Source organism: Drosophila serrata, unplaced genomic scaffold, assembly GCF_035046125.1.
Source record: "Drosophila serrata isolate PLE 108 unplaced genomic scaffold, ASM3504612v1 contig_276, whole genome shotgun sequence".
NCBI classification, from domain to species: domain Eukaryota; kingdom Metazoa; phylum Arthropoda; class Insecta; order Diptera; family Drosophilidae; genus Drosophila; species Drosophila serrata.
The window spans coordinates 2,222,199-2,247,271 of NW_028257174.1; the positions used below are offsets into that span (position 1 = coordinate 2,222,199).

Here is a 25,073-nt window from a genome sequence, read left to right on the forward strand (position 1 = left end):
TTAAAACATCGGTTCTATGTGATGGCACAATCGGTTCGAGGCCTTCTCTAGCTTGGTGTCTGCGTTTTCACGAAAATCACGAATATTGCATGTTATGCTCACAATATCGATATTCGACAAGCAATCGGTAGGGCCCGTGATTGCTAAAAACATCGGCTCTATGCGATAGCACAATCGTTTCAAGGCCTTCTCTAGCGTGGTGTGCGCTTTGTCACGAAAAACCAGATCATTTATTGTGTGCTCTCAACATCGATAGTCGAAAAGCAATCGATAGGGCCTGTTATCGGTACAAACCTCAGCTCTAGGCGATAGCACAATCGGTTCGAGGCCTTCTCTAGCGTGGTGTGCGCTTTGTCACGAAAAACGCGAATATTGTATTCTTGTGTGTTTTTTGCGCGAATCCGTTAAAGAATGCACATCGATCGCGTCGAAAACAAACAGTGATTGTTTACCGAACCGGCCTCTGCTCTTTTTCGTTATTTTCCGTTGCGCCGCGTGCTCGCTTACGTTTTCCCACTCGTATTTGCACCGCGACTTGCGGAGTAGGTGAAAAGTGTGACGACGCAGCAGCCGCAGCAGCCCACCAGCGAAACATCAAGCGGAAAGTTAGCTGGCGCGGTCGCTACCACTTAGTGGGGTCCAGCAGCCAGGATGAGCACCACAACAGACTCAAAGGCGCCGTTGCGCCAGGTGAAGCGTGTACAGTTCGGCATTTTGTCACCTGATGAAATTGTGAGTGCAGCAGTAGCATTTAGCAGCAGCAACAGTTCCCCCATTCCCATGCCCTTTCGTCTGCGACGCCATATTGAAAAAAATAGTACCGAAAATTCGTGGAAATTCGCAATCGCAAGCGTAATGCATGGAATATGCAAAATAAACAAAGGATGAAATTATGCCAAAATATGCATTAACTTATCCAGTTTTAGGTAGCATTAAGAGTGTCCCGAGTCTGAATCTAACCCTTAATTCGAAGGAGTGCGATCCGAGGCAGGTTTCTCGTAATATGAGAGGATCCAGTAAATATATGTAAATGTAAATGCTAGGTTTTGCTGGGAAACTGTCTTAAAACATACAAAATAACCTAAATAATTTAAAAAGCATTAACTAGGCCATGAATATCTTGAATATATCAATGTTTAACCCAGTATAGATCTAAATAATATAGTAAAACATATAGAAACCAACTGATTACATGCTAAAATACGTCCTAAATTTAATTATATAATATTTAATAACTCCGTCTGGCATGACTCATACAGCAAGGAAGGAATATGTCTAGATCTAGGGTTTTTATTACCAATTTTTCCGGTTTCTTCACTGCACCGGAAAGGTATCAATAGCTTTTCCTGGGAACAAACCCAAACACAATGCCTTTACAGGTTCTTTTCTGTGAAAATTGTAAGAAAAGCTTACTCCACTGCGACTCTCCATTTACAAAAGACTTTCTAGTTCTGTGGAAAGTATATTTTTCAAATAAACATTAGTCGAAGAAAATGCGAATTTGAGTACAGTTTAGCCTATGAACCATCTGTATATTTACTTTAATATCTATTAAAAATGTCCCATGAACTCCCTAATTCCCCCAAAACATATCTGATCCTTGACCAACCCTAACTTTTAATTAACTTTTAACCCTGCTCTCCCTTTTGCAGCGCCGCATGTCCGTCACCGAGGGCGGCGTCCAGTTCGCCGAGACAATGGAGGGCGGACGACCCAAGTTGGGTGGCCTTATGGATCCGCGACAGGGTGTCATTGACAGAACATCAAGGTGCCAGACCTGTGCCGGCAACATGACCGAATGTCCGGGTCATTTTGGACACATTGATCTGGCCAAGCCGGTTTTCCACATTGGTTTCGTCACAAAAACCATCAAGATTCTGCGTTGCGTATGCTTTTATTGCTCCAAAATGCTGGTTTCCCCGCAAAATCCCAAAATCAAGGAGATCATGCTCAAGTCGAAGGGACAGCCTCGCAAGCGTTTGGCCTACGTCTACGATTTGTGCAAGGGTAAGACCATTTGCGAGGGTGGCGAGGACATGGACCTGACCAAGGACAACCAGCCGCCGGATCCAAACAAGAAGCCCGGTCACGGCGGTTGCGGTCACTATCAGCCGTCCATTAGGAGAACTGGATTGGATTTAACGGCAGAATGGAAACATGCCAACGAGGACTCGCAGGAAAAGAAGATTGTAGTGTCAGCGGAACGCGTGTGGGAGATCCTAAAGCACATCACCGATGAAGAATGCATTCTGCTGGGCATGGATCCCAAATTCGCTCGCCCCGATTGGATGATTGTCACTGTGTTGCCTGTACCGCCGCTAGCCGTCCGTCCGGCTGTCGTGATGTTCGGTGCGGCCAAGAATCAGGATGATTTGACTCACAAGCTATCCGATATTATCAAGGCCAACAATGAGCTGCGAAAGAACGAGGCCAGTGGAGCGGCTGCGCATGTTATTCAGGAGAACATCAAAATGCTGCAATTCCATGTGGCCACCCTGGTGGACAACGATATGCCCGGCATGCCCAGAGCCATGCAAAAGTCCGGCAAACCCCTGAAAGCCATCAAGGCTCGTCTCAAGGGTAAGGAGGGCAGGATTCGAGGAAATTTGATGGGCAAACGTGTCGACTTCTCGGCGCGTACTGTCATCACACCGGATCCCAATTTACGTATCGATCAGGTCGGTGTACCGCGCTCCATTGCCCAGAATCTGACGTTCCCCGAGTTGGTCACTCCCTTCAATATCGATCGGATGCAGGAGCTGGTGCGGAGAGGTAACTCACAATATCCGGGCGCTAAATACATTGTCCGTGACAATGGCGAGCGCATTGATTTGCGTTTCCATCCCAAATCCTCGGACCTGCATCTCCAGTGCGGCTACAAAGTGGAACGGCATTTGCGTGACGACGATCTGGTCATCTTCAATCGTCAGCCCACACTCCACAAGATGAGTATGATGGGGCACAGAGTGAAGGTGCTGCCGTGGTCTACCTTCCGCATGAACCTCTCGTGTACATCGCCCTACAATGCTGATTTCGATGGTGACGAGATGAACCTCCATGTTCCCCAGTCGATGGAGACGCGTGCCGAGGTGGAGAACATCCATATAACACCCAGACAGATTATTACACCGCAGGCGAACAAACCCGTCATGGGTATTGTGCAGGACACACTGACAGCGGTCCGTAAGATGACCAAACGAGATGTCTTCATAACCCGAGAACAAATGATGAATCTGTTGATGTTCCTGCCCACGTGGGATGGCAAAATGCCGCAGCCATGCATCCTGAAGCCTCGCCCCCTGTGGACCGGCAAGCAGATCTTCTCTTTGATTATACCCGGCAATGTGAACATGATCCGTACGCATTCTACGCATCCCGATGAGGAGGACGATGGTCCCTACAAATGGATATCACCCGGTGACACCAAAGTAATGGTGGAACACGGTGAACTGATTATGGGCATTCTCTGTAAGAAGACGCTGGGAACATCGGCCGGTTCGCTGTTGCATATCTGTTTCCTGGAACTGGGACACGAGATTGCCGGTCGATTCTATGGCAACATCCAGACGGTGATCAATAACTGGCTACTTCTGGAAGGCCATAGTATTGGTATTGGTGACACAATTGCCGATCCGCAGACATATAACGAGATCCAGATGGCCATTAAGAAGGCCAAAGATGATGTGATAAACGTTATCCAAAAGGCGCACAACATGGAACTGGAGCCAACGCCAGGCAACACGTTGCGTCAGACATTCGAGAACAAGGTGAATCGCATTCTGAACGATGCTCGTGACAAGACCGGTGGCTCCGCCAAGAAATCTCTTACCGAGTACAACAATCTAAAGGCCATGGTGGTGTCCGGTTCGAAGGGTTCCAACATCAACATCTCACAGGTTATCGCTTGTGTGGGCCAGCAGAACGTTGAGGGCAAGCGTATACCATACGGATTCCGTAAGCGCACCCTGCCGCATTTCATCAAGGATGATTATGGTCCCGAGTCGCGTGGCTTTGTGGAGAATTCCTATCTGGCCGGTTTGACACCCTCCGAGTTCTATTTCCACGCCATGGGTGGTCGTGAGGGTCTCATTGATACCGCCGTCAAGACAGCCGAGACTGGTTACATTCAGCGACGTCTCATCAAGGCTATGGAGTCGGTGATGGTGAACTATGATGGCACCGTGCGTAACTCTGTGGGTCAACTGATCCAGTTGCGTTATGGCGAGGATGGTCTCTGCGGTGAGTTGGTGGAGTTCCAGAATTTGCCAACCGTCAAACTATCCAACAAGGCATTCGAGAAGCGTTTCAAATTCGACTGGAGCAACGAGCGGTACATGCGGAAGGTGTTCAATGACGATGTAATCAAGGAGGTCACCGACAGCAGCGAGGCAATCCAGGAACTGGAGGCTGAGTGGGATCATCTGGTCTCCGATCGTGACAGTTTGCGACAAATCTTCCCCAATGGTGACTCCAAGGTGGTGCTGCCGTGTAATCTCCAGCGTATGATTTGGAACGTACAGAAGATCTTTCACATTAACAAACGACTGCCCACGGACTTGTCGCCCATGCGGGTGATCAATGGCGTCAAAGGATTGCTGGAGAGATGCGTCATTGTGACGGGCAACGACCGCATATCGAAGCAGGCCAATGAGAATGCCACACTGCTGTTCCAGTGCCTTATCCGGTCCACACTCTGCACCAAGTACGTGTCGGAGGAGTTCCGTCTGTCAGCCGAGGCATTCGAGTGGTTGATTGGAGAAATTGAGACGAGATTCCAGCAGGCTCAAGCCAATCCCGGCGAGATGGTGGGCGCCTTGGCTGCCCAGAGTTTGGGTGAGCCTGCCACACAGATGACACTGAACACTTTCCATTTTGCTGGTGTGTCCTCGAAAAACGTAACCCTGGGTGTGCCGCGTCTCAAGGAGATTATCAATATCTCCAAGAAGCCCAAGGCCCCATCACTAACAGTTTTCCTCACTGGCGGTGCTGCCCGTGATGCGGAGAAGGCCAAGAATGTGCTGTGCCGGCTGGAGCATACAACGCTGCGCAAGGTGACGGCCAATACAGCAATTTACTACGATCCGGATCCACAGCGAACGGTGATATCCGAGGATCAGGAGTTTGTCAATGTTTACTACGAAATGCCTGACTTTGATCCCACGCGCATCTCACCCTGGCTACTCCGCATCGAGCTGGATCGCAAACGAATGACGGACAAGAAGCTGACCATGGAGCAGATTGCCGAGAAGATCAATGTGGGTTTCGGTGAGGATCTCAACTGCATCTTTAACGACGACAATGCGGACAAGCTGGTGCTGCGCATCAGGATTATGAACAATGAGGAGAACAAGTTCCAGGATGAGGACGAGGCCGTCGACAAGATGGAGGATGACATGTTCCTGCGTTGCATCGAAGCCAACATGCTGTCGGATATGACACTGCAGGGCATTGAGGCCATTGGCAAGGTGTATATGCATTTGCCGCAAACGGACAGCAAGAAGCGCATTGTTATCACAGAGACGGGAGAGTTTAAGGCCATCGGTGAATGGCTGCTTGAGACGGACGGCACATCGATGATGAAGGTGCTCTCCGAACGTGATGTTGACCCCATTCGTACCTCGTCCAACGACATCTGCGAGATCTTCCAGGTGCTGGGTATCGAGGCGGTGCGAAAGTCTGTCGAGAAGGAAATGAACGCTGTCCTGCAGTTCTATGGCCTGTACGTGAACTATCGTCACTTGGCCCTGTTGTGCGACGTGATGACCGCCAAGGGTCACTTGATGGCCATCACACGTCACGGTATCAATAGGCAGGATACTGGTGCTCTTATGCGTTGCTCCTTCGAGGAGACAGTGGATGTGCTTATGGATGCCGCCGCTCATGCTGAAACCGATCCAATGAGAGGTGTATCCGAGAACATTATCATGGGACAGTTGCCCAAAATGGGTACCGGCTGCTTCGATCTGCTGCTGGATGCTGAAAAGTGCCGTTTCGGCATTGAGATTCCCAATACACTGGGCAGCAGTATGCTGGGCGGTGCTGCCATGTTCATTGGCGGTGGCTCAACGCCGAGCATGACGCCTCCAATGACGCCGTGGGTTAACTGCAACACGCCGCGCTACTTCTCGCCGCCAGGCCATGGTGAGTACTTGTTGTTTTTAAATTGCAAAACTTGAAAACGTTTGTAATTAATACGCCTATTTGCCTCTCTTTTCTTTCTGCGTTTCCAGTGAGTGCCATGACACCGGGTGGACCCAGTTTCTCACCCTCGGCAGCTTCGGATGCATCTGGTATGTCGCCCAGTTGGTCACCAGCGCATCCAGGCTCATCGCCCAGCTCACCGGGACCCTCGATGTCACCATATTTCCCTACCTCGCCCAGTGTGTCGCCCTCGTATTCGCCCACAAGTCCCAACTACACGGCCTCTTCGCCTGGTGGAGCCTCACCGAACTACTCACCATCCAGTCCCAATTATTCACCGACATCGCCGCTATATGCATCTGCAAGTCCGCGTTATGCCTCAACGACACCGAATTTCAATCCCCAGTCTACGGGTTATTCGCCATCGTCATCTGGATATTCACCGACGTCACCGGTTTACTCGCCCACGTCGAATTTCCAGTCGAGTCCATCGTTTGCCGGCAGCGGAAGCAACATGTACTCACCAGGCAATGCCTATTCACCAAACTCTTCAAACTATTCACCTAATTCTCCATCTTATTCACCGACATCTCCATCGTACTCGCCCTCGAGTCCATCGTACTCACCGACTTCACCGTGCTATTCGCCCACATCGCCTTCGTACTCACCAACGAGTCCGAATTACACGCCAGTAACACCTTCCTACTCGCCAACGAGTCCAAACTATTCGGCATCTCCACATTATTCACCAGCCTCACCAGCCTACTCGCAAACGGGAGTGAAGTACTCGCCAACATCACCGACGTACTCACCGCCATCACCCTCGTACGATGGTTCACCAGGATCACCGCAATATACGCCCGGATCACCGCAGTACTCACCGGCCTCACCCAAATATTCACCGACGTCACCGCTCTACTCTCCGAGTTCGCCGCAACATTCACCGTCGAACCAGTACAGTCCAACTGGCTCCACATACTCGGCGACAAGTCCACGCTACTCGCCCAACATGTCCATATATTCACCCAGCAGCACCAAGTACTCGCCCACATCGCCGACGTACACGCCAACGGCCCGTAACTATTCGCCCACATCTCCGATGTACTCACCAACGGCGCCATCGCACTACAGTCCCACAAGTCCGGCGTACTCGCCCAGTAGTCCGACGTTCGAGGAAAGTGACGATTAAAGGAGTCAGCAAATTAGAACCAGGAAAATTAATATACTGAAGATATAGTAGTTGAATCCCCATAGTGGGTAAGTTGTGGTTAAGACATCCCTTTTATTGTTCGATCCTTTTAGGGGGGAAAGCGGTTATTACTATTATATTAGTTTATAATTTCAAAAGTTGGACAATTACGTTTAGATTTCATTGATTGCACATTCTCCACACTTAAATTTATTGAATTCCGATTAAAAAACACAAATCGCAGATTAACCCAAGATCATTCAACATTTTATTTAATTTTTATCAAAAATTACCAGAGTTTCTTTCTTTGCATTGTTTGTATCGTGACCTATATATAGTTAGAGACCATAGTTGATAAGGTAAAAATGATAACAGAGAGTAATGAATGAACCGTGGGGTTGTTCCCCCCCCCACTATAATAGGAATCGTCTTCTTAATATCACATATTACTATATATTTTTTTTTAAACAAAAAACAGCCTACACACAAGTTATGTCTGCTGCAGTCCCAGAAAGAAAGTTTTGTTGCCTGCATACTATATTGTATATAGGCATGCATATAATCTATATAACCATATATCTATATATACAAACATATATATATATTTTTATGACCAAAACCGAAAACCCTTTTTTTGTAAATTAAGACCAATCAAATAAAACCCATATAGTTAAATAATAAATACAAAAATTCATAAACTATGATGCTAAATGTTTAATTCATTTATTTAAAGATCTTTGAAAATTTAATAAATTTTGATCTATTCTTTATTTAGATTGATTTCAGAAAGCATTTTTTAATCGTTGCATTTAGTGGGACAAAACGTTAAAAAATTTTGAGAGTAAAATTAAACGAAACTCCAATTTTGCTCTTACTCTTTAAGCGAGATGGGAAAAGATTTAGTCTCCTTTCCCCTCTTGTTTCTTTTTGTGAAAAGAGCGAACTCTCTTTTTTGGTACATATGTATTATGTATAAAATTGTTAAATTTAACTCATGCAGGAATGGATGCTTTATAATCAAGCAACCTTGTATTTTGGCAAAGCTTACAGCTTCATTAGTCTTCGTATTGATCATAATTATATCCACTCTCGATTCCATCCATGTTACGGTCTTCTTAAGCACTCTCTTCGTTCTCTTAATTCTTGTCTTTAAGCAAAGCTTACAGCTTCCTTAGTCTTTGTATTGATCATAATTATATCCATTCTTGATTCCATCCATGTTACGGTCTTCTTCAGCACTCTCTTCGTTCTCTTAATCTTCGTCTTTGAGCAAAGCTTACAGCTTCATTAGTCTTCGTATTGATCATAATTATATCCATTCTTGATTCCATCCATGTTACGGTCTTCTTCATCACTCTCCTCGTTCTCTTAATCTTCGTCTTTGAGGAAAGCTTACAGCTTCATTAGTCTTCGTATCGGTCATTATCATCTCCACGCTCGATTCCATCCATGTTACAGTCTTCTTCAGCACTCTCTTCGTCCTCTTTTTCCTTGTATTTAATCTCCTTGATTTTCATATTCTGGCCATATTTATAAAACTTCTCCACTTGCTCCTCTTGATGAGCATCCATGTTGCCAAACTGCTCATGATTGGGTTTTAGAAAGTGTCGATAGTGATGATAGTTCAATGGATCTGGCATGGCCATTCTTTTCTTAACACTCATGTAGATAGTACGTCCGCGCAAATAGTGTTTCAGTGCCATATATGGTACACCCATGGGCAATTGGAATTGATAGCATTGATCCAATGAGGGATGAATGGCCTGGAATAAGACATTATTATCAACCAGAACAGCTGTATACCTGTATTTATCATCGGGCAGCTCCACCTGCAGCTCCAATGTGGCTAGGGTCTGATAGTATGTAGTCCGTGGTCGCTTCACATTCGGAGGGAGTTTGTGTTGCACCCTCGGGTCACGTGGCGGAGTAACTTTGAAATCGGAAGATTTCGTATACTGCTTCTTAGGGGACTTCTTTGGCTTGCCACTGACATCAGGAGCTCCATTTTCCATATGGTCAAGTAGCTTGCTTGCAGCTAAGAGCATCTGGCTGTTATCCTGATCCGGCATTGTCTTGGCGTCCTCTATTTGCAGAGCGGCAATGTTATTGACGCATTGGACCAGCTGTTTGAGGCCTTCATTATTCTGTGATTGCTTATCTGCCTTTTTGGCCTCCTCCTGCTTCAGTTGCTGATCCTTGTCTTGCTCCCTCTTTTGCTCCTGCTCCTTACGCTGTCTGACATGTTTTAAACCCATTGGGAGCACGTCTTTGAATTTCATTCTGAAAACTGGTGCATTGGGGGAATTATTCTCCTTTTGCTCCTCGACTTTCACCTTTTGCTCCTCGTCTTTCACCTTCTGCTCCTCGACTTTTACCTTGTGCTCCTCGACTTTCACCTGCTCCTTGACTTTCACCTTCTGCTCCTCGACTTTCACCTTCTGTTCCTGGACTTTCACCTTTTGCTCCTCGACTTTCACCTGCTCCTTGACTTTCACCTTCTGCTCCTCGACTTTCACCTTTTGCTCCTCGACTTTCGCCTGCTCCTTGACTTTCACCTTCTGCTCCTCGACTTTCACCTTCTGTTCCTGGACTTTCACCTTTTGCTCCTCGACTTTCACCTGCTCCTTGACTTTCACCTTCTGCTCCTCGACTTTCACCTGCTCCTCGACTTTCACCTTCTGCTCCTCGACTTTCACCTTCTGCTCCTCGACTTTCACCTGCTCTTCGACTTTCACCTTCTGCTCCTCGACTTTCACCTTCTGCTCCTCGACTTTCACCTGCTCCTTGGCTTTCATCTTCTGATCCTCGACTTTCACCTGCTCCTCGACTTTCACCTTCTGCTCCTCGACTTTCACCTTTTGCTCCTCGACTTTCGCCTGCTCCTTGACTTTCACCTTCTGCTCCTTGCCTTTCACCTGCTCCTTGACTTTCACCTTCTGCTCCTCGACTTTCACCTTCTGCTCCTCGTCTTTCACCTTCTGCTCCTTGACTTTCAACTGCTCCTTGACTTTCACCTTCTGCTCCTCGACTTTCACCTGCTCCTCGACTTTCACCTGCTCCTTGCTTTTCACCTGCTCATTGCCTTTCACCTGCTCTTTGACTTTCACCTTCTGCTCCTCGACTTTCACCTTCTGCTCCTTGACTTTCACCTTCTGCTCCTTGACTTTCACCTTCTGCTCCTTGACTTTCATCTTCTGCTCCTTGACTTTTACCTTCTGCTCCTTGACTTTCACCTTCTGCTCCTCGACTTTCACCTTCTGCTCCTCGACTTTCACCGTCTGCTCCTTGATTTTCACCTCCTGCTCCTTGACTTTCACCTTCTGCTCCTCGACTTCCACCTTCTGCTCCTCAATTTCCACCTTCTGCTCCTCGACTTCCACCTCCTGTTCCTCGACTTCCACCTCCTGCTCCTCGACTTCCATCTCCTGCTCCTCGACTTCCATCTCCTCCTGGTCGTTCTTCAGCTGATCTGCTTCTTGCATCTCTACTATAGTTTTTAGCACATCCTCGAAGAAGGCCAGTATCTTGTCCCTTGCCTGCTGACAACTCTTGCCCAAATTGTTATCGATCAGGTACTTGCGCAGGCTGAAGTGGCGTATATGGATCTTAACGTTTTTGGCAAATGATACGGCCACCATATTGCGGACAAAGATGGTGTGTGCGGTGGCAAACTGCACGGTGGCCTGCAGAAAGCATTCACCGGGCAGGCCCATCAGCGTGTTCTCAATGCCTTGACGATCCTCCGACGCCCAGTCACGTTCTCCGGAATAGGGGACTATGCCAAATAATCGCAAATCAATTGCCATCGGGGGTTTCGCCTGCAACTCCTCCGGGCATTTGTACAAATGTCCGCATTTAACGCTATAGATTCGCGTATCCTCATCCATGGCCTGGACCAATACCTTAAGATTGTGATCCGCATTGTTTACACTCTTAATGTGTGTCACCCTGAGCACCCGAACACGAGCTTTTTTGCCATCAATGAGACACAGGCAGATGGTACCAACAACCGGGGGCCAGTAACGTTCATTGATGTTGCCCTGCATTAGCTGACGGCGCATATCTTCCACCGGCAGCGAGGGGAATGCTATCCAGGATTTACCAGGCGGCAGGTGCTCCAAAATATGCACGCAAAAGTGTGTCGGCGTATATAGACGCACCAGTAGAATCTTCACATCGCCCGAGGTCGGCACTGAGGGAATTGGTTGATCCATATAGTCAGCATAGTGACGCTCCTCACACGAGCTATTGATGCAATCGCCTAGCATCATTATCTGGCGACACACAATGCTCTGGTCGGCGGTGAGCCTGGCCAACTGCAGGCGGATTTGCTTGGCCACGGCTACGATGTCGTCATCCACGTGCTGAAACCTTTGTGCAAAGTCCACGAGACGTGGCAGCTGCTTCTGGTTGGTCTCATCCAGCAAGACCAAGGAATTCAGCTGTATGGGATTCCGACGACGGGAGAAGTCGCTATGCAGTTTGTTGTTCAGATTATCGGATATGGCCAGGTGACGCATCTTGAATTTACTCCAGCTGTTGCTCATGCTGTAGTGGATCAGTGTGTGGGCACTACGGATCTTTAGTTCCGGGCAATTGTCGGTGATCAACAAGATGATGCCATGTGTGTGAGACTGCCACTGATGAAACTGCTCGCGCACCCCGAGGTTTGCGTCCTGGTAGTATGGCAGACATCTGTAGGAGTGCTTCTCCTCGAGAAGCTTTACCAGAAGCCGCATTTCCCCATCGTCACTGCAGAAGATCACCGTGCGGTGGTACTTGGGCGAACGCACCTGAAGCATCTTTCGCACCTCGTTGATCTTGTCCTGGGCGGGAACGAGAACGATCCGTAGGTGCGTTTCCCCGTATAGAGCTGCCTCCAGAATGTCGCCGAATATAAGTGCCGGATTGCTGTTCAACAGCTTCAGCTTGGCCATCAGGGCGGGATCGTACGACTGCGAGACTATCATCAGCTGCGGATGGCAAAGAATTTTGGACGATATCTTCTTTAGCACCTTATCCGCCCTCGCTAACATTTCCGGGTCCATTAGATCGATGTCGTCGTAGACAATGACCTTTATGTTTTCGAACTGCATAATATCATCTATATTCTCCAGAACGAAGACCAGCTGGGAGGGCGTGGCCACCAGGCAGCCAACGCCATGGATAAGGCGATGATAGAACCCCGGCGGTTTGGTCGTTGGAACGTTCAAGACGGGCGTATAGATCCGGTCCTGGTTAAGTATTCGTAGAAATTCGTGGCAGTGGCCGGTGACATGACGCACGCGGTCCAAATCTGGTACCAGAATCACGATCAGTGGTCCACCCACATCCGCTTTGTGGGCCTCCTTAATCACACGGAATGCTATATCGCAGACGGGCGGAATATAGCTGAAGGTGCGACCACTGCGGGGACCGGCCACAACCATGGCACCGTGGCCACGATCAATGATCAGATGGCGCCATGTGTGGCTCTGAACGCGCAGCATCCGATCCAGTCTCAGTTTTCTCATCACCTGCAGGGTGTGCGGCAGAAACGACACCTCGGACAGCTGGCGCACCGGGCGCAAGATAGTGTTTGAATGGGCGACCACAAAATCGGTGCAATTGGTGGCCGACAGCGGATGGATGTCCGTCATGTCGATGGAGTCATCATACTTGTAATCCGTTTTCGGTTCGTTGTTCTTATGAAAAGCCATATTTTCCTTTTTTTTTTTTACTCGCTCGATTCTATTTGATGCGATCAGTTCGACAGGAAGACAACTTCTGAAAATGCTGGAACTTGTTAAACTGATTGTCAAACTGTAAATTCCAGCTGTCCTGATTTATCGGTAATCGAAATCGCCGCCTTAACAGAGCTTCCCTTACACGCAAACATACATACATGTATGTACCAAATACATAAAAATAATGTTTTATTTAAGGATTTGAAAGCCAATGCGGCCACTCCTGGATCTCATTATACAGCGTCAGACCAGGACTCTGGGTACTAATCACCTGCGAGGCTGCAATCAGAGCGTAATCCTCGCTCAGCTCCCCCTGGCGAACGCCGCAGCGCAGTAGGCTTTTGGCCGATTGCAGCGCAGCTGCCGTTGGAAGTTTGTCTATCGAAAATAATGAGAGTTGTGTGTGTGTATCAATTAAAGGTATTAACGTTTATTTTAAACTAAAACTTACCCACGTAATTGCCAATAAAAGCTATGCCCGTGCCGTTTGCATTGTAGCCATAGGTGTGGGCTCCACGCAAGCCCCAGCCCGTGCCCTCGTAAACGATGCCATCATTGCCAATTAGGAAGCTGCCCAGAAAGTCACAAATAGAGTAAATATTTCCAATAATTCGCTTCAATCTTACTTGTAACTGATATCTTCATAATCCAGCTCCGTTTGATGATAGTTCTGCATATTCTGCAAGATCTCGGCACACTGGAGGAGCCCACTGCACTCGCCCGTGACCGTGTGATGGATGACCACATAGCGAATGGGACGGATCTGGTAGTGGAGGCCCTGTGATGGCTTACCGCCCCACTGACGCTTCAGTTTGATCACCGGGCAGTCATCCGTCGATGTTGGGCGTTGGCGCGATGCCTTGCCCGCGGCCACTGAAACCGCTGTAACCATCACGAGGAGGCAAACCGCAGCCAGAAGCTGGGCAGGCCAGCGAGAAGCGGAAGACATGATGCGCAGAGATCTGGTGCCAGCGGGGAACTGCTCTCCACTTGGCTTATCAGACGCGGATTTATTATTGCCAGCGTGTGCGCCAAGCTTTCGCGAGCTTGCAGAGGGAAGTCCCGGGATTCCAGGCAGCTGGCGGAGAGGAGATCTTACGATCCGATCGGTGTTCTTTGTGTGGTTCTTTTTGTTTTTATTTTTTGCCAAGCCCCAAACAATAGAAAACAGGTTGTAAGCCAAAGATCTGCGTCGGCATTTCCGACTTCAAGCTAATTAGTGACGAATGCGAGTTATTCTTCGAACATATAAAGGCTATGTGACGTTCCCATGTAGATCACATTAAATATGTAATATATACATACATATATAAATGCCATTAATAATCTATATATATGTTAATAAAGCTAGCTGATAAGCGTTTACAGTGGAATCAGTATCAAATTTCGAAGAAATTAATATGTAATTAATATCATGTTTTAAACAAGGTATTTTATAGATTTCCAACTGAAAGAGAGTTATTTAGGGTAATTAATTAATATTTTTTGAATCTTTCACAAGCTTAAAAGACCCTCCAAATTACCATTTAACCCCACATAAGAAATTAGTGTTTTTTTTTAATTTAAAGTCATGAGTGGTTACAATTTATTTATGATCGAATTGTTTGGTGCCTAACCTTAAAGCTAATTTTTTGTCTTTGTTAATTCTAATTTACAGAATGCATTTTGGGTTACATAATTAGGAATCACAATATTTTTTTTTCAGACTTTCTTCGAGGTTATGTCGCAGACACACACCTCTTCGCACTAATACATACACCGAGATTGAGGTTAGGATTTAATTGGTCTCTAAACTAAAACATACAACACTGAATAAAATCGCAAAGCATCAACACCATCTTCCGGCTCCAGTCTCCTTACTTGACCAGCTTGGCCATCATGGTGGTCAGCTTGTCCTCGTCGGAGCCGCTGAATGACGCCAGTCGCCGGTTGTTCTTGAGGAACACAAAGGTCGGCATGCTGCGGACCTTGTAGCGCTCCGTCAGCTCATCATACTTATCCACGTCGACTTTGAGAACCACCGCCTTGGAGGCGTACTTCTTCGCCAATGCCTTGACCGTGGGATCCATCATCTTGCAGGGACCACACCAGGTGGCATAGAAGTCCAGCACGATCAGCTTGTTGTCGGCGGCCTCCACGCGCTTGTAGTAGTCGTTCATGCTGCGTACGGTGGCCATGGTTTCGGGGTTGACTTGGAACAACGGATGTTGATTAATTTCACGGAGTTTGCTGGAGTTGCTTCTGCTTCTGCACGGGGAAATGGCGGTGGTGGGGCTTATATACCCCCGCATTGGTGGATCCTGGAATTCCCGCCAACTTCTAGCATTTCTAGCCCCTCTCTTGCGCTCTCTCTGTATCTTCATTTATCTATTTCTCCCCTTCGGCAAACACAAATTGAAAATGGCCGCCAAAGCTTCAGAGGCAAAATGTCCGCCGCAGCAGTGTGGCCAAACAAAGGATGGTTCTTTGACAACTGAGGGTCACACTGCTTGGAAGCCCGGCAAAATTTGAATTAACGTAGTGTGCTGCGAAAATTCTTTTTGGTATCAAGTTAGCCTTTAAATTGTTAATGTCAAATTCGTTTTGGTCTTATTCCACCTCCAGGCTTTCTTTCCAACTTTTCTCCTCAACCGATATAATTTTTTCCTAGAAATTTTCTGTACTTCCGCAAAATATTGGGGTTTCTTAACCTCGAGTGCGTGTAATAATTCTGGTAGCCTGCCTTGCGCAACGAATTCGTCTCCATCACGGTGTAAGCTCGGGTTAAAGATGTAAAAAACTAAATATAAAACCTAAATTCGTTGTTTTTTTTAAGGTAAGAAGAACAATGGTGTCCGTGGTCAAAGATAAGGCCGAGCTCGACATGCGCATTTCCAGCGCCGTCAAGAAAATTGTCATCTTGGACTTCTTTGCCAACTGGTGTGGACCGTGCAAGGTCTGTGCTCCCAAGCTAAACGTTTTGGCCGATCAATACTCCGAACACGTGATGATCTTGAAAGTAAATGTCGATGAAAATGAAGATATTGCCGAAGACTTTAACATAACCAGCATGCCAACGTTCATACTGATCAAGGAGGGTGAAGTTCTGGATACCATCATTGGGGCCAATATGGATAAGCTAAAGAAGTCCATGGATAAGCATATCGCCGAAAATGAAGTGGATGGTGCCGCTGCCGATGAGGAAGTCTCGATCGAAGAGGACCCGCAGCAGCAGCAGAACTCACCCATTTTATATGGTGGCCAAGGAGAAATAGAGAGCCAGGATCATGAAAAGAACTAAAGAGGAAAAGCCTGTACTACGCTGGGCACAGGATATCCCTATATATAAACAGGACACGTGACACATACATATATACACTTATATATATATATACGAGAAATCCTGTGGCCCATTTCTGAAGATTATTTAACTTATAAAAACATAGCCTAGGCTCTGGTGATCAGTTAAAGAATTCCATACCTTCTCAATTGCTTTTGTCAAGGGGAATTGGCCTTGTCGCACATTCTCTTAAAATTAACAGAAAATGGTTTGTTCTTCACATGATTAGAGTTATATATCGATTTATTCTATAGATTAAACTTAGGAGCGTTTAAAAAAAAGGACTAGCTCGCCGCCAAAAGCCCGGGAAAGCAGGAAATGTGTTTTGAGTTGTGCTTTAACAGCCAGACATCACCGGCAAGCGAGCGAGCCGATCCGATCCTTACACACTTTACCTGTGTATGTTCGGGAGCTTACTTTTTGGCAAAGGTGATCTTCATGGCGTGCGTCGGTGTTATTTTGAAGCCCTGCAGCGCCTCCTTGGCGGCATTACTTTGCAACTCGGTGGTGAACTCCACAAAGGCGATATCATGGCGATTCGGCACCAAGCGCACCTCCTTGAAGCCAGGGAACTGATTGAACAGCATGGAGAGCATCATCTCGTTGGTCTCCTCGGGCAGATTGGTGAGGAAGAGAATTTGGTTGGGCGGCTGTTCGGTCTGTGTATTCGGATTCGAGTTCTCAGTGCTGGTCGGCTTCTTTTTCTTGTCCCTGTGAAGAAATTGAAGTTAATTTGTATCAAAACATGAAGCCACTTCTATTTATGAACACTCACTTCTTATCCTCGGCGCCCACCGTTGGCTTCGGTGGCTTAATCTTCTTGGGGCGCTCCTTGAACGTACCCTTCAGCTTGGCCACCAGATCCGAATCGGACTTGGAGTAGGCAATGCGCATCGGTTTGTCGTAGAAGGGGAAGCCCTGCATCGTGCGCAATGCATTCGAGGCGCTGCCGATCTCCTTGAAGATGACGAACGCCTGGCCGCGCATTTTTAGGGTTTTTAGTGCCACAATGTCGAGGATTTGGCCGAATTGTGAGAAAATCGCATATAGCGACTTCTTCAGCTCCTCCTTCTTGATCTTCTCGTTCAGGTTGTTGATGTAGATGGTCTGGTTGGGGCGCACGTCCATTTTGCCGGCTTTTATTTTAATTAAATCGAGAAAAACAAGATTTTTTCAGCCGGATGAAAAAGTAAGCAAAAAGAACTCGTATGGGCCTATCGATAACAAGACGCGTGAATTTTCTTACCTATCGAATGTATATGTTGCTAGGGGTGCGATTTGTCTATCGAATACTTTAGCTGTTTCCTTAATTTAATTAAATTTATAAGATGTTAAAATCTTATACGGGCAATTAAAATATAAAGCATAATTTTGGTTATAAGAAACATCACAAATAAATATTTACTTTCATTTTTGATAAACTCAGCTGTATATCGATAACTAGACATACTTTTTCTGCTCATCCCTATTGGCAAATTGTATTGTTTGGGCCACGCGCCGGCTTTCTTGACTTTTATTGTTATTTATGAGGCTGTGCGATGCTACCGAACAACGCGAACGACAAGAAGGATCGCTATGCCAAGCTTTCCTTCCTCGGCGAGGGTCAGGTAAGTGTGGCAGCGCTTCAGATGAAGCCAATCCTAATGGCGGTTGTTTGTTGTCTGCAGTTTGCCATCGTCTACAAGGCGCGGGATATGGTGACCAGCCAGATTGTGGCCGTCAAGAAGATAAAGAAGGGATCACGCGAGGATGCCCGGGATGGGATTAATCGGACGGCACTGCGTGAGATCAAGATCCTGCAAGAGCTGCAGCACGAGAACATTATCGGACTGGTGGACGTCTTTGGCCAGATGTCGAATGTCTCGCTGGTGTTTGACTTCATGGACACCGACTTGGAGGTAATTATCAAGGACACAAAGATCATATTGACCCCAGGCAACATCAAGGCGTATGCCATAATGACGCTGCGCGGACTAGAGTACCTGCATCAGAACTGGATTCTACATCGCGATCTCAAGCCCAACAATTTGCTGGTGAACAGTGATGGTATCCTCAAGATCGGTGATTTCGGTTTGGCCAAGTCCTTTGGCTCACCGAATCGCATCTACACGCATCACGTGGTCACACGCTGGTATCGGTCCCCCGAGCTCCTGTTTGGCGCCCGGCAATATGGCACCGGTGTGGATATGTGGGCCGTCGGCTGTATCCTGGCAGAGCTTATGTTGCGCGTACCCTTCATGCCGGGCGATTCCGATTTGGATCAACTGACACGCATCTTTGCCACACTCGGTTCACCGCCAGAATCGGAGTGGCCGCATGCGGCCAAGCTAAACGATTATCTAGTGTTTCGCAACTTTCCCGGCACGCCGCTGGAGAATATCTTTACCGCTGCCGGCAATGATTTGATCTATTTGATGCGTCGCCTGTTCAGCATGAATCCGCTGAAGCGTGTCTCATGTCGCGAGGCCCTGAGCCTACCATATTTCCACAACAAGCCAGCGCCCACAGTGGGTCCGAAGCTGCCAATGCCCTTGGCCATTCTGGCTGCCAAGGAGACGGCGACAACGAACGACGAGAAGCCAGTGCTCAAACGGAAGCTGGTAGAGACCACAGTCCGAGGCAATGGCCTGGCCCAGAAGAAGCGTTTGCAGTTCTAAGTTATAATCAAGAGAAGAGTCAGCAGAAATTTTGGTCACCTAACGGCAAGTGTTCCCCAAATTTCTATTTAGGGATTAAGGCATTTTTCGCATTGCAATTGCTTAAGAGATTGCCTTAATTAATATCAGCTTCGTACTCAAACATTTGTAATTGAAATTGCTTGCATTTGAGAAACCATGCCAAGTACATCGATTCTCATAATGCTCGCCATCGATATGCATATTACTACTCCTTGCCTTGTTTTGTTACAAAAGAAGATCAAGAGAGACAGATAGAAAATAGGCTAAGTTTATAATTAAGACAAGTGGATGATTTATTAAAGATGTAAGCCAAAATGGAATACTAAAAGGAAATCATGTTTGCCGTCTGTGTGACTTTCCCTTTTCAATTGTGATTGTCAAAGTATTCGGTGAAAATTCATTCAGTTGTCGGGGCTTCTCCGTTACGGAGATGCTAGTCTATCGCTACCGGCACAGCGTCCAACATTGTTTTTCAAAAAAATTTAAAATACATTCGAAAATCTAAATTCCCAGCGCACACACATTCGGCAAATAGTTTTCTTTTATTTAATTAATTGCACTTTTTTGAAGTAGTTTTTCACAGAAATTGACCAAAATCCAAGATTGTCATAATGAAAGGTAGCAGCACCTTGAAGCCGAAATCAGAGGACACACGTCGCCAGCGTGCTGAGCTTCGTCGTACCTATGGTAATCTGGTGTCCAATATAAATTTAAGCTTAATGCGTCAAAAGCAGAAAGCATTGGCGGAACAGGCGGAGAGCAACGGCAGTCAAGTGGGTCCTGCTCCTGCTGCTCCAGCTCGTGCAGCTCCTACTGCAGCTGCTTCTACTGCTGCTGCTCCTACTGCTGTAGAGCCGCATGAGGAATATTCATTGCGTCGGATTGCCTCGAGCTTTGCCCATGTTTGTGACCTGCAAGGTGGCTGCTGTGATGCCCTACCAGTGGAGGACAGCGAACAGGATACCAAAGAGGAGCGCACCGAGGTGCTAATACGTAGCCAAACGATGATATCGCCAATGCAGGCCTCGAGTGAAGCGCTTCCAACGGTTTCCAATAAATCAATGGAGTTACCGCTGGCCACCAACAAGGAAGCCGTAGAGAAATCCGAAAACAAATTGACAAAAGTAATGCCATACACCATGCAGCTGGAATCGAGGGCCACCGAACGCTGGATGCGTTTGGGCAGCACCGTATCCGCCCTGTTCCGAGCTCGTCGCACCATAGACGTTGTGGAATCACCCATGGCCCAGACCCGGCGGCTCCGGGAGCAGCGTGAGCTGCTCGAGGCTTTCACCCGACCATTTTTGTACGAGCCAACTAGTCGGGATTATCCGGAGATGGGAGCAAGGGGCACGACCAATGATCGATCATCCTAAGTTCCCAAGCAACAACATGGCTTTCCTCCCATTGAAATTCTCCCAGAAAATTGTCGAATCAAATTTAATTCATTGGACCTTGCTTCGTAGATGGCATACATCATCGTTGTTCTCGTTATCCTTCAGTGGGGGGGAAGTGTGTTTGGGGTGTGTGTGGTTGGTGTGGGCAATGGATGGGCAGCACAGCTGTGGTCCGCAAATCCGCGTCCGGACTAGTAACAGCGACACTTGTCGCTTGGGCACTCCGATTCGTAGTTGAGGCATTGATCCATGCAGTAAGTATCGGCACCCTCCTGTCCCTCCAGTTCGCCAATGGCCACGCATTCTTGTCTGGATGTGAGATGGTAGGGAATTAGGTTTATGTTTTTATTTAGGATCCCCAATACTTACGGGCAGTGGCAGGCCTCCTCCGGACAGTTGGGCGGATAGCGGAGACAGTTGATCTCACACCAGTTGTCGATGCCGGGCAATGAACGGAAGGCTGGAGCACCAATGCATTTCTGGTCCCTGCAAGCACAAATATAAAAAGGGTAAGGTGTTGGGAGGAGAGATCTGGCTGCTGATCACGCCCCCTAAAATTCTTGGTAAAATAAACTAAGTTATGATTAAAGCGAAGCACCTGTCATTAAGCAGAGATCACCTCGAGTTAAATCTTTAATTTAATGAAATATTACGTTGCTTGTTGCCACAAAAATAAATATAAATAATATATAATAAATAATCTTATTCATAAGATATTTTTTATATTAAACACAAAAGGAAACGAACTTCAAGATGCCACAGTTTATATATTCTTGCAGTTTAACTATGAATTAAAGGCTCTCATCGAACATCGAAAATAACTAAGCTTAAAATACTCGCTATTTTTAAATTCAATATTTATTGTTCTTATATTAGTCAAAAGTTAGCAACGCAGTGACTCCTTTATTAAGTAAACATATTCTTGATCAGCATCAACAGTTCTCTCGCTCTCCCTCTCTCTTACTCTCAGTCCCACTTCCACCCCCACTCGCACTGTGCATCTCTGGAGTTAACTCTGCATGTCGCTCTGCCTTTCTCTAGCGGCGGCTCTTACTCTCTCGCTCTCACTTTCTGTGTTTGCTTGACTCGGGACCTATAAATAGAGGCACTTGTGTCGCCGCGAGCTCAGTCTGTCCTAGGGGTACCTAGCGTTAACATCTATTGTGCAAGTGATTAGTGAGTGAAAAATATGAAGTGGCAGGTGGAATACAACTGGATGAGCAGGAAGTGATCTTCGATACTATGATTACGCTAGTTAATATTACCAAGATTATGACCCTGGAATGGATATAAGCAATATGGATAAAGGAAAAGCCACGTGTCCTCTACTGCGGTAAGTCTTAATTATGACAATTATAAAACCATTTCTTAATTGATTTTAACTATATATTTATGTGACAATTTTGTCGAAAAATCAAAGTTTAAAAATCTCATAACTCAGCCAAAAATGCATTAATTTTAATTCGGAAAGCGGTCCTTTGTTAGTATTTTTCATCCTAATAAATCTGCATACTCAATTAAAAATGCAAAATTTTGCCAATTTTAAAAAAAATTTAACGATGTTACCCCTTATAAAATTTTGAAAAATATTTTAAAAATTAAATTTTTATCAGAGATGGCTAGATCGACCCGCCTGCTAATGCTGATCAAGAATATATATGATTTATATGGTCGGAAATGACTTCTTCACTTAGTTTAAAGCTTCTGACTAAAATGATAATAACATTTTTTAATTGATTTTAACTATATATTTATGTGACAATTTTGTCCAAAAATCAAAGTTTAAAAAACACATAACTAAGCAAAAAAATCGATCATAACTAAGCTAAAAAAATACTCGCTATTTTTTTAATCAATATTTATTGTTCTTATTTTAGTCAAAAGTTTGCAACGCAGTGACTCCTTTATTAAGTAAACATATTCTTGATCAGCATCAACAGTTCTCTCGCTCTCCCTCTCTCTTACTCTCAGTCCCACTTCCACCCCCACTCGCACTGTGCATCTCTGGAGTTAACTCTGCATGTCGCTCTGCCTTTCTCTAGCGGCGGCTCTTACTCTCTCGCTCTCACTTTCTGTGTTTGCTTGACTCGGGACCTATAAATAGAGGCACTTGTGTCGCCGCGAGCTCAGTCTGTCCTAGGGGTACCTAGCGTTAACATCTATTGTGCAAGTGATTAGTGAGTGAAAAATATGAAGTGGCAGGTGGAATACAACTGGATGAGCAGGAAGTGATCTTCGATACTATGATTACGCTAGTTAATATTACCAAGATTATGACCCTGGAATGGATATAAGCAATATGGATAAAGGAAAAGCCACGTGTCCTCTACTGCGGTAAGTCTTAATTATGACAATTATAAAACCATTTCTTAGTCGATTTTAACTATATATTTATGTGACAATTTTGTCGAAAAATCAAAGTTTAAAAATCTCATAACTCAGCCAAAAATGCATTAATTTTAATTCGGAAAGCGGTCCTATGTTCGTATTTTTTATCTTAATAAATCTGCATACTCAATTAAAAATGCAAAATTTTGCCAATTTTAAAAAAATTTTAACGATGTTACCCCTTATAAAATTTTGAAAAATATTTTAAAAATTAAATTTTTATCAGAGATGGCTAGATCGACCCGCCTGCTAATGCTGATCAAGAATATATATGATTTATATGGTCGGAAATGACTTCTTCACTTAGTTTAAAGCTTCTGACTAAAATGATAATAACATTTTTTAATTGATTTTAACTATATATTTATGTGACAATTTTGTCCAAAAATCAAAGTTTAAAAAACACATAACTAAGCAAAAAAATCGATCATAACTAAGCTAAAAAAATACTCGCTATTTTTTTAATCAATATTTATTGTTCTTATTTTAGTCAAAAGTTTGCAACGCAGTGACTCCTTTATTAAGTAAACATATTCTTGATCAGCATCAACAGTTCTCTCGCTCTCCCTCTCTCTTACTCCAAGTCCCACTTCCATCCCCACTCGCACTGTGCATCTCTGGAGTTAACTCTGCATGTCGCTCTGCCTTTCTCTAGCGACGGCTCTTACTCTCTCGCTCTCACTTTCTGTGTTTGCTTGACTCGGGACCTATAAATAGAGGCACTTGTGTCGCCGCGAGCTCAGTCTGTCCTAGGGGTACCTAGCGTTAACATCTATTGTGCAAGTGATTAGTGAGTGAAAAATATGAAGTGACAGGTGGAATACAACTGGATGAGCAGGAAGTGATCTTCGATACTATGATTACGCTAGTTAATATTACCAAGATTATGACCCTGGAATGGATATAAGCAATATGGATAAAGGAAAAGCCACGTGTCCTCTACTGCGGTAAGTCTTAATTATGACAATTATAAAACCATTTCTTAATCGATTTTAACTATATATTTATGTGACAATTTTGTCGAAAAATCAAAGTTTAAAAATCTCATAACTCAGCCAAACATGCATTAATTTTAATTCGGAAAGCGGTCCTATGTTCGTATTTTTTATCTTAATAAATCTGCATACTCAATTAAAAATGCAAAATTTTGCCAATTTTAAAAAAAATTTTAACGATGTTACCCCTTATAAAATTTTGAAAAATATTTTAAAAATTAAATTTTTATCAGAGATGGCTAGATCGACCCGCCTGCTAATGCTGATCAAGAATATATATGATTTATATGGTCGGAAATGACTTCTTCACTTAGTTTAAAGCTTCTGACTAAAATTATAATAACATTTTTTAATCGATTTTAACTATATATTTATGTGACAATTTTGTCAAAAAATCAAAGTTTAAAAAACACATAACTAAGCCAAAAAATCGATCATAACTAAGCTAAAAAAATACTCGCTATTTTTTTAATCAATATTTATTGTTCTTATTTTAGTCAAAAGTTTGCAACGCAGTGACTCCTTTATTAAGTAAACATATTCTTGATCAGCATCAACAGTTCTCTCGCTCTCCCTCTCTCTTACTCTCAGTCCCACTTCCACCCCCACTCGCACTGTGCATCTCTGGAGTTAACTCTGCATGTCGCTCTGCCTTTCTCTAGCGGCGGCTCTTACTCTCTCGCTCTCACTTTCTGTGTTTGCTTGACTCGGGACCTATAAATAGAGGCACTTGTGTCGCCGCGAGCTCAGTCTGTCCTAGGGGTACCTAGCGTTAACATCTATTGTGCAAGTGATTAGTGAGTGAAAAATATGAAGTGGCAGGTGGAATACAACTGGATGAGCAGGAAGTGATCTTCGATACTATGATTACGCTAGTTAATATTACCAAGATTATGACCCTGGAATGGATATAAGCAATATGGATAAAGGAAAAGCCACGTGTCCTCTACTGCGGTAAGTCTTAATTATGACAATTATAAAACCATTTCTTAATCGATTTTAACTATATATTTATGTGACAATTTTGTCGAAAAATCAAAGTTTAAAAATCTCATAACTCAGCCAAACATGCATTAATTTTAATTCGGAAAGCGGTCCTATGTTCGTATTTTTTATCTTAATAAATCTGCATACTCAATTAAAAATGCAAAATTTTGCCAATTTTAAAAAAATTTTAACGATGTTACCCCTTATAAAATTTTGAAAAATATTTTAAAAATTAAATTTTTATCAGAGATGG

General features: G+C 45.1%; 8 protein-coding genes and 1 pseudogene across 15 annotated transcripts; 4 read left to right on the forward strand and 5 right to left on the reverse strand.

Annotated features, from left to right (window-relative positions):
* The first annotated feature begins 289 nt into the window (after positions 1 to 289).
* Polr2A (RNA polymerase II subunit RpII215) lies at positions 290 to 8,031 on the forward strand. Its single transcript, XM_020948064.2, has 3 exons — positions 290 to 732; positions 1,653 to 6,141; positions 6,231 to 8,031. The coding sequence occupies exons 1-3, from the start codon at positions 652 to 654 to the stop codon at positions 7,328 to 7,330; spliced, it is 5,670 nt and encodes a 1,889-aa protein (XP_020803723.2). The 5' UTR covers positions 290 to 651; the 3' UTR covers positions 7,331 to 8,031.
* LOC110180411 (putative ATP-dependent RNA helicase BoYb) lies at positions 8,030 to 13,210 on the reverse strand. Of its 6 annotated transcripts, none has more exons than XM_086835471.1 (2): positions 10,564 to 13,210; positions 8,030 to 10,383 (listed from the first exon to the last, which is right to left on the reverse strand). In XM_086835471.1, the coding sequence occupies exons 1-2, from the start codon at positions 13,027 to 13,029 to the stop codon at positions 8,734 to 8,736; spliced, it is 4,116 nt and encodes a 1,371-aa protein (XP_086691597.1). In that variant the 5' UTR covers positions 13,030 to 13,210; the 3' UTR covers positions 8,030 to 8,733. The 6 variants fall into 6 exon arrangements, with proteins under 6 accessions (XP_086691597.1, XP_086691596.1, XP_086691593.1 ...); XM_086835470.1 differs by having other exon boundaries at positions 8,030 to 10,266; positions 10,366 to 13,210; XM_086835467.1 differs by having other exon boundaries at positions 8,030 to 10,026; positions 10,066 to 13,210.
* Positions 13,211 to 13,217: 7 nt separating this feature from the next.
* Positions 13,218 to 14,446, reverse strand: PGRP-SA (Peptidoglycan recognition protein SA). The gene is made up of 3 exons (XM_020948077.2): positions 13,683 to 14,446; positions 13,508 to 13,626; positions 13,218 to 13,434 (listed from the first exon to the last, which is right to left on the reverse strand). The coding sequence occupies exons 1-3, from the start codon at positions 14,003 to 14,005 to the stop codon at positions 13,250 to 13,252; spliced, it is 627 nt and encodes a 208-aa protein (XP_020803736.2). The 5' UTR covers positions 14,006 to 14,446; the 3' UTR covers positions 13,218 to 13,249.
* Positions 14,447 to 14,517: 71 nt separating this feature from the next.
* dhd (deadhead) lies at positions 14,518 to 15,399 on the reverse strand. The gene has a single exon (XM_020948132.2). The coding sequence runs from the start codon at positions 15,345 to 15,347 to the stop codon at positions 14,913 to 14,915; it is 435 nt and encodes a 144-aa protein (XP_020803791.2). The 5' UTR covers positions 15,348 to 15,399; the 3' UTR covers positions 14,518 to 14,912.
* Position 15,400: 1 nt separating this feature from the next.
* On the forward strand, positions 15,401 to 16,505 carry TrxT (Thioredoxin T). Of its 2 annotated transcripts, none has more exons than XM_020948133.2 (2): positions 15,401 to 15,808; positions 15,872 to 16,505. In XM_020948133.2, the coding sequence occupies exon 2, from the start codon at positions 15,884 to 15,886 to the stop codon at positions 16,334 to 16,336; it is 453 nt and encodes a 150-aa protein (XP_020803792.1). In that variant the 5' UTR covers positions 15,401 to 15,808; positions 15,872 to 15,883; the 3' UTR covers positions 16,337 to 16,505. The 2 variants fall into 2 exon arrangements, with proteins under 2 accessions (XP_020803792.1, XP_086691599.1); XM_086835473.1 differs by having other exon boundaries at positions 15,877 to 16,505.
* Positions 16,506 to 16,600: 95 nt separating this feature from the next.
* Positions 16,601 to 17,815, reverse strand: snf (U1 small nuclear ribonucleoprotein A snf). Its single transcript, XM_020948130.2, has 2 exons — positions 17,151 to 17,815; positions 16,601 to 17,086 (listed from the first exon to the last, which is right to left on the reverse strand). Exons 1-2 carry the CDS (start codon positions 17,501 to 17,503, stop codon positions 16,789 to 16,791), a joined length of 651 nt encoding a protein of 216 aa, XP_020803789.1. The 5' UTR covers positions 17,504 to 17,815; the 3' UTR covers positions 16,601 to 16,788.
* A 6-nt stretch (positions 17,816 to 17,821) lies between these two features.
* Cdk7 (Cyclin-dependent kinase 7) lies at positions 17,822 to 19,373 on the forward strand. The gene is made up of 2 exons (XM_020948102.2): positions 17,822 to 17,982; positions 18,043 to 19,373. Exons 1-2 carry the CDS (start codon positions 17,914 to 17,916, stop codon positions 19,030 to 19,032), a joined length of 1,059 nt encoding a protein of 352 aa, XP_020803761.1. The 5' UTR covers positions 17,822 to 17,913; the 3' UTR covers positions 19,033 to 19,373.
* Positions 19,374 to 19,664: 291 nt separating this feature from the next.
* Positions 19,665 to 20,527, forward strand: LOC110180432 (uncharacterized). Its single transcript, XM_020948103.2, has one exon. The coding sequence runs from the start codon at positions 19,665 to 19,667 to the stop codon at positions 20,427 to 20,429; it is 765 nt and encodes a 254-aa protein (XP_020803762.2). The 3' UTR covers positions 20,430 to 20,527.
* On the reverse strand, positions 20,480 to 20,927 carry LOC147643192 (uncharacterized; annotated as a pseudogene). The gene is made up of 2 exons (XR_015272257.1): positions 20,820 to 20,927; positions 20,480 to 20,759 (listed from the first exon to the last, which is right to left on the reverse strand). The product of XR_015272257.1 is annotated as an uncharacterized LOC147643192 (transcript).
* Positions 20,928 to 25,073: the final 4,146 nt, after the last annotated feature.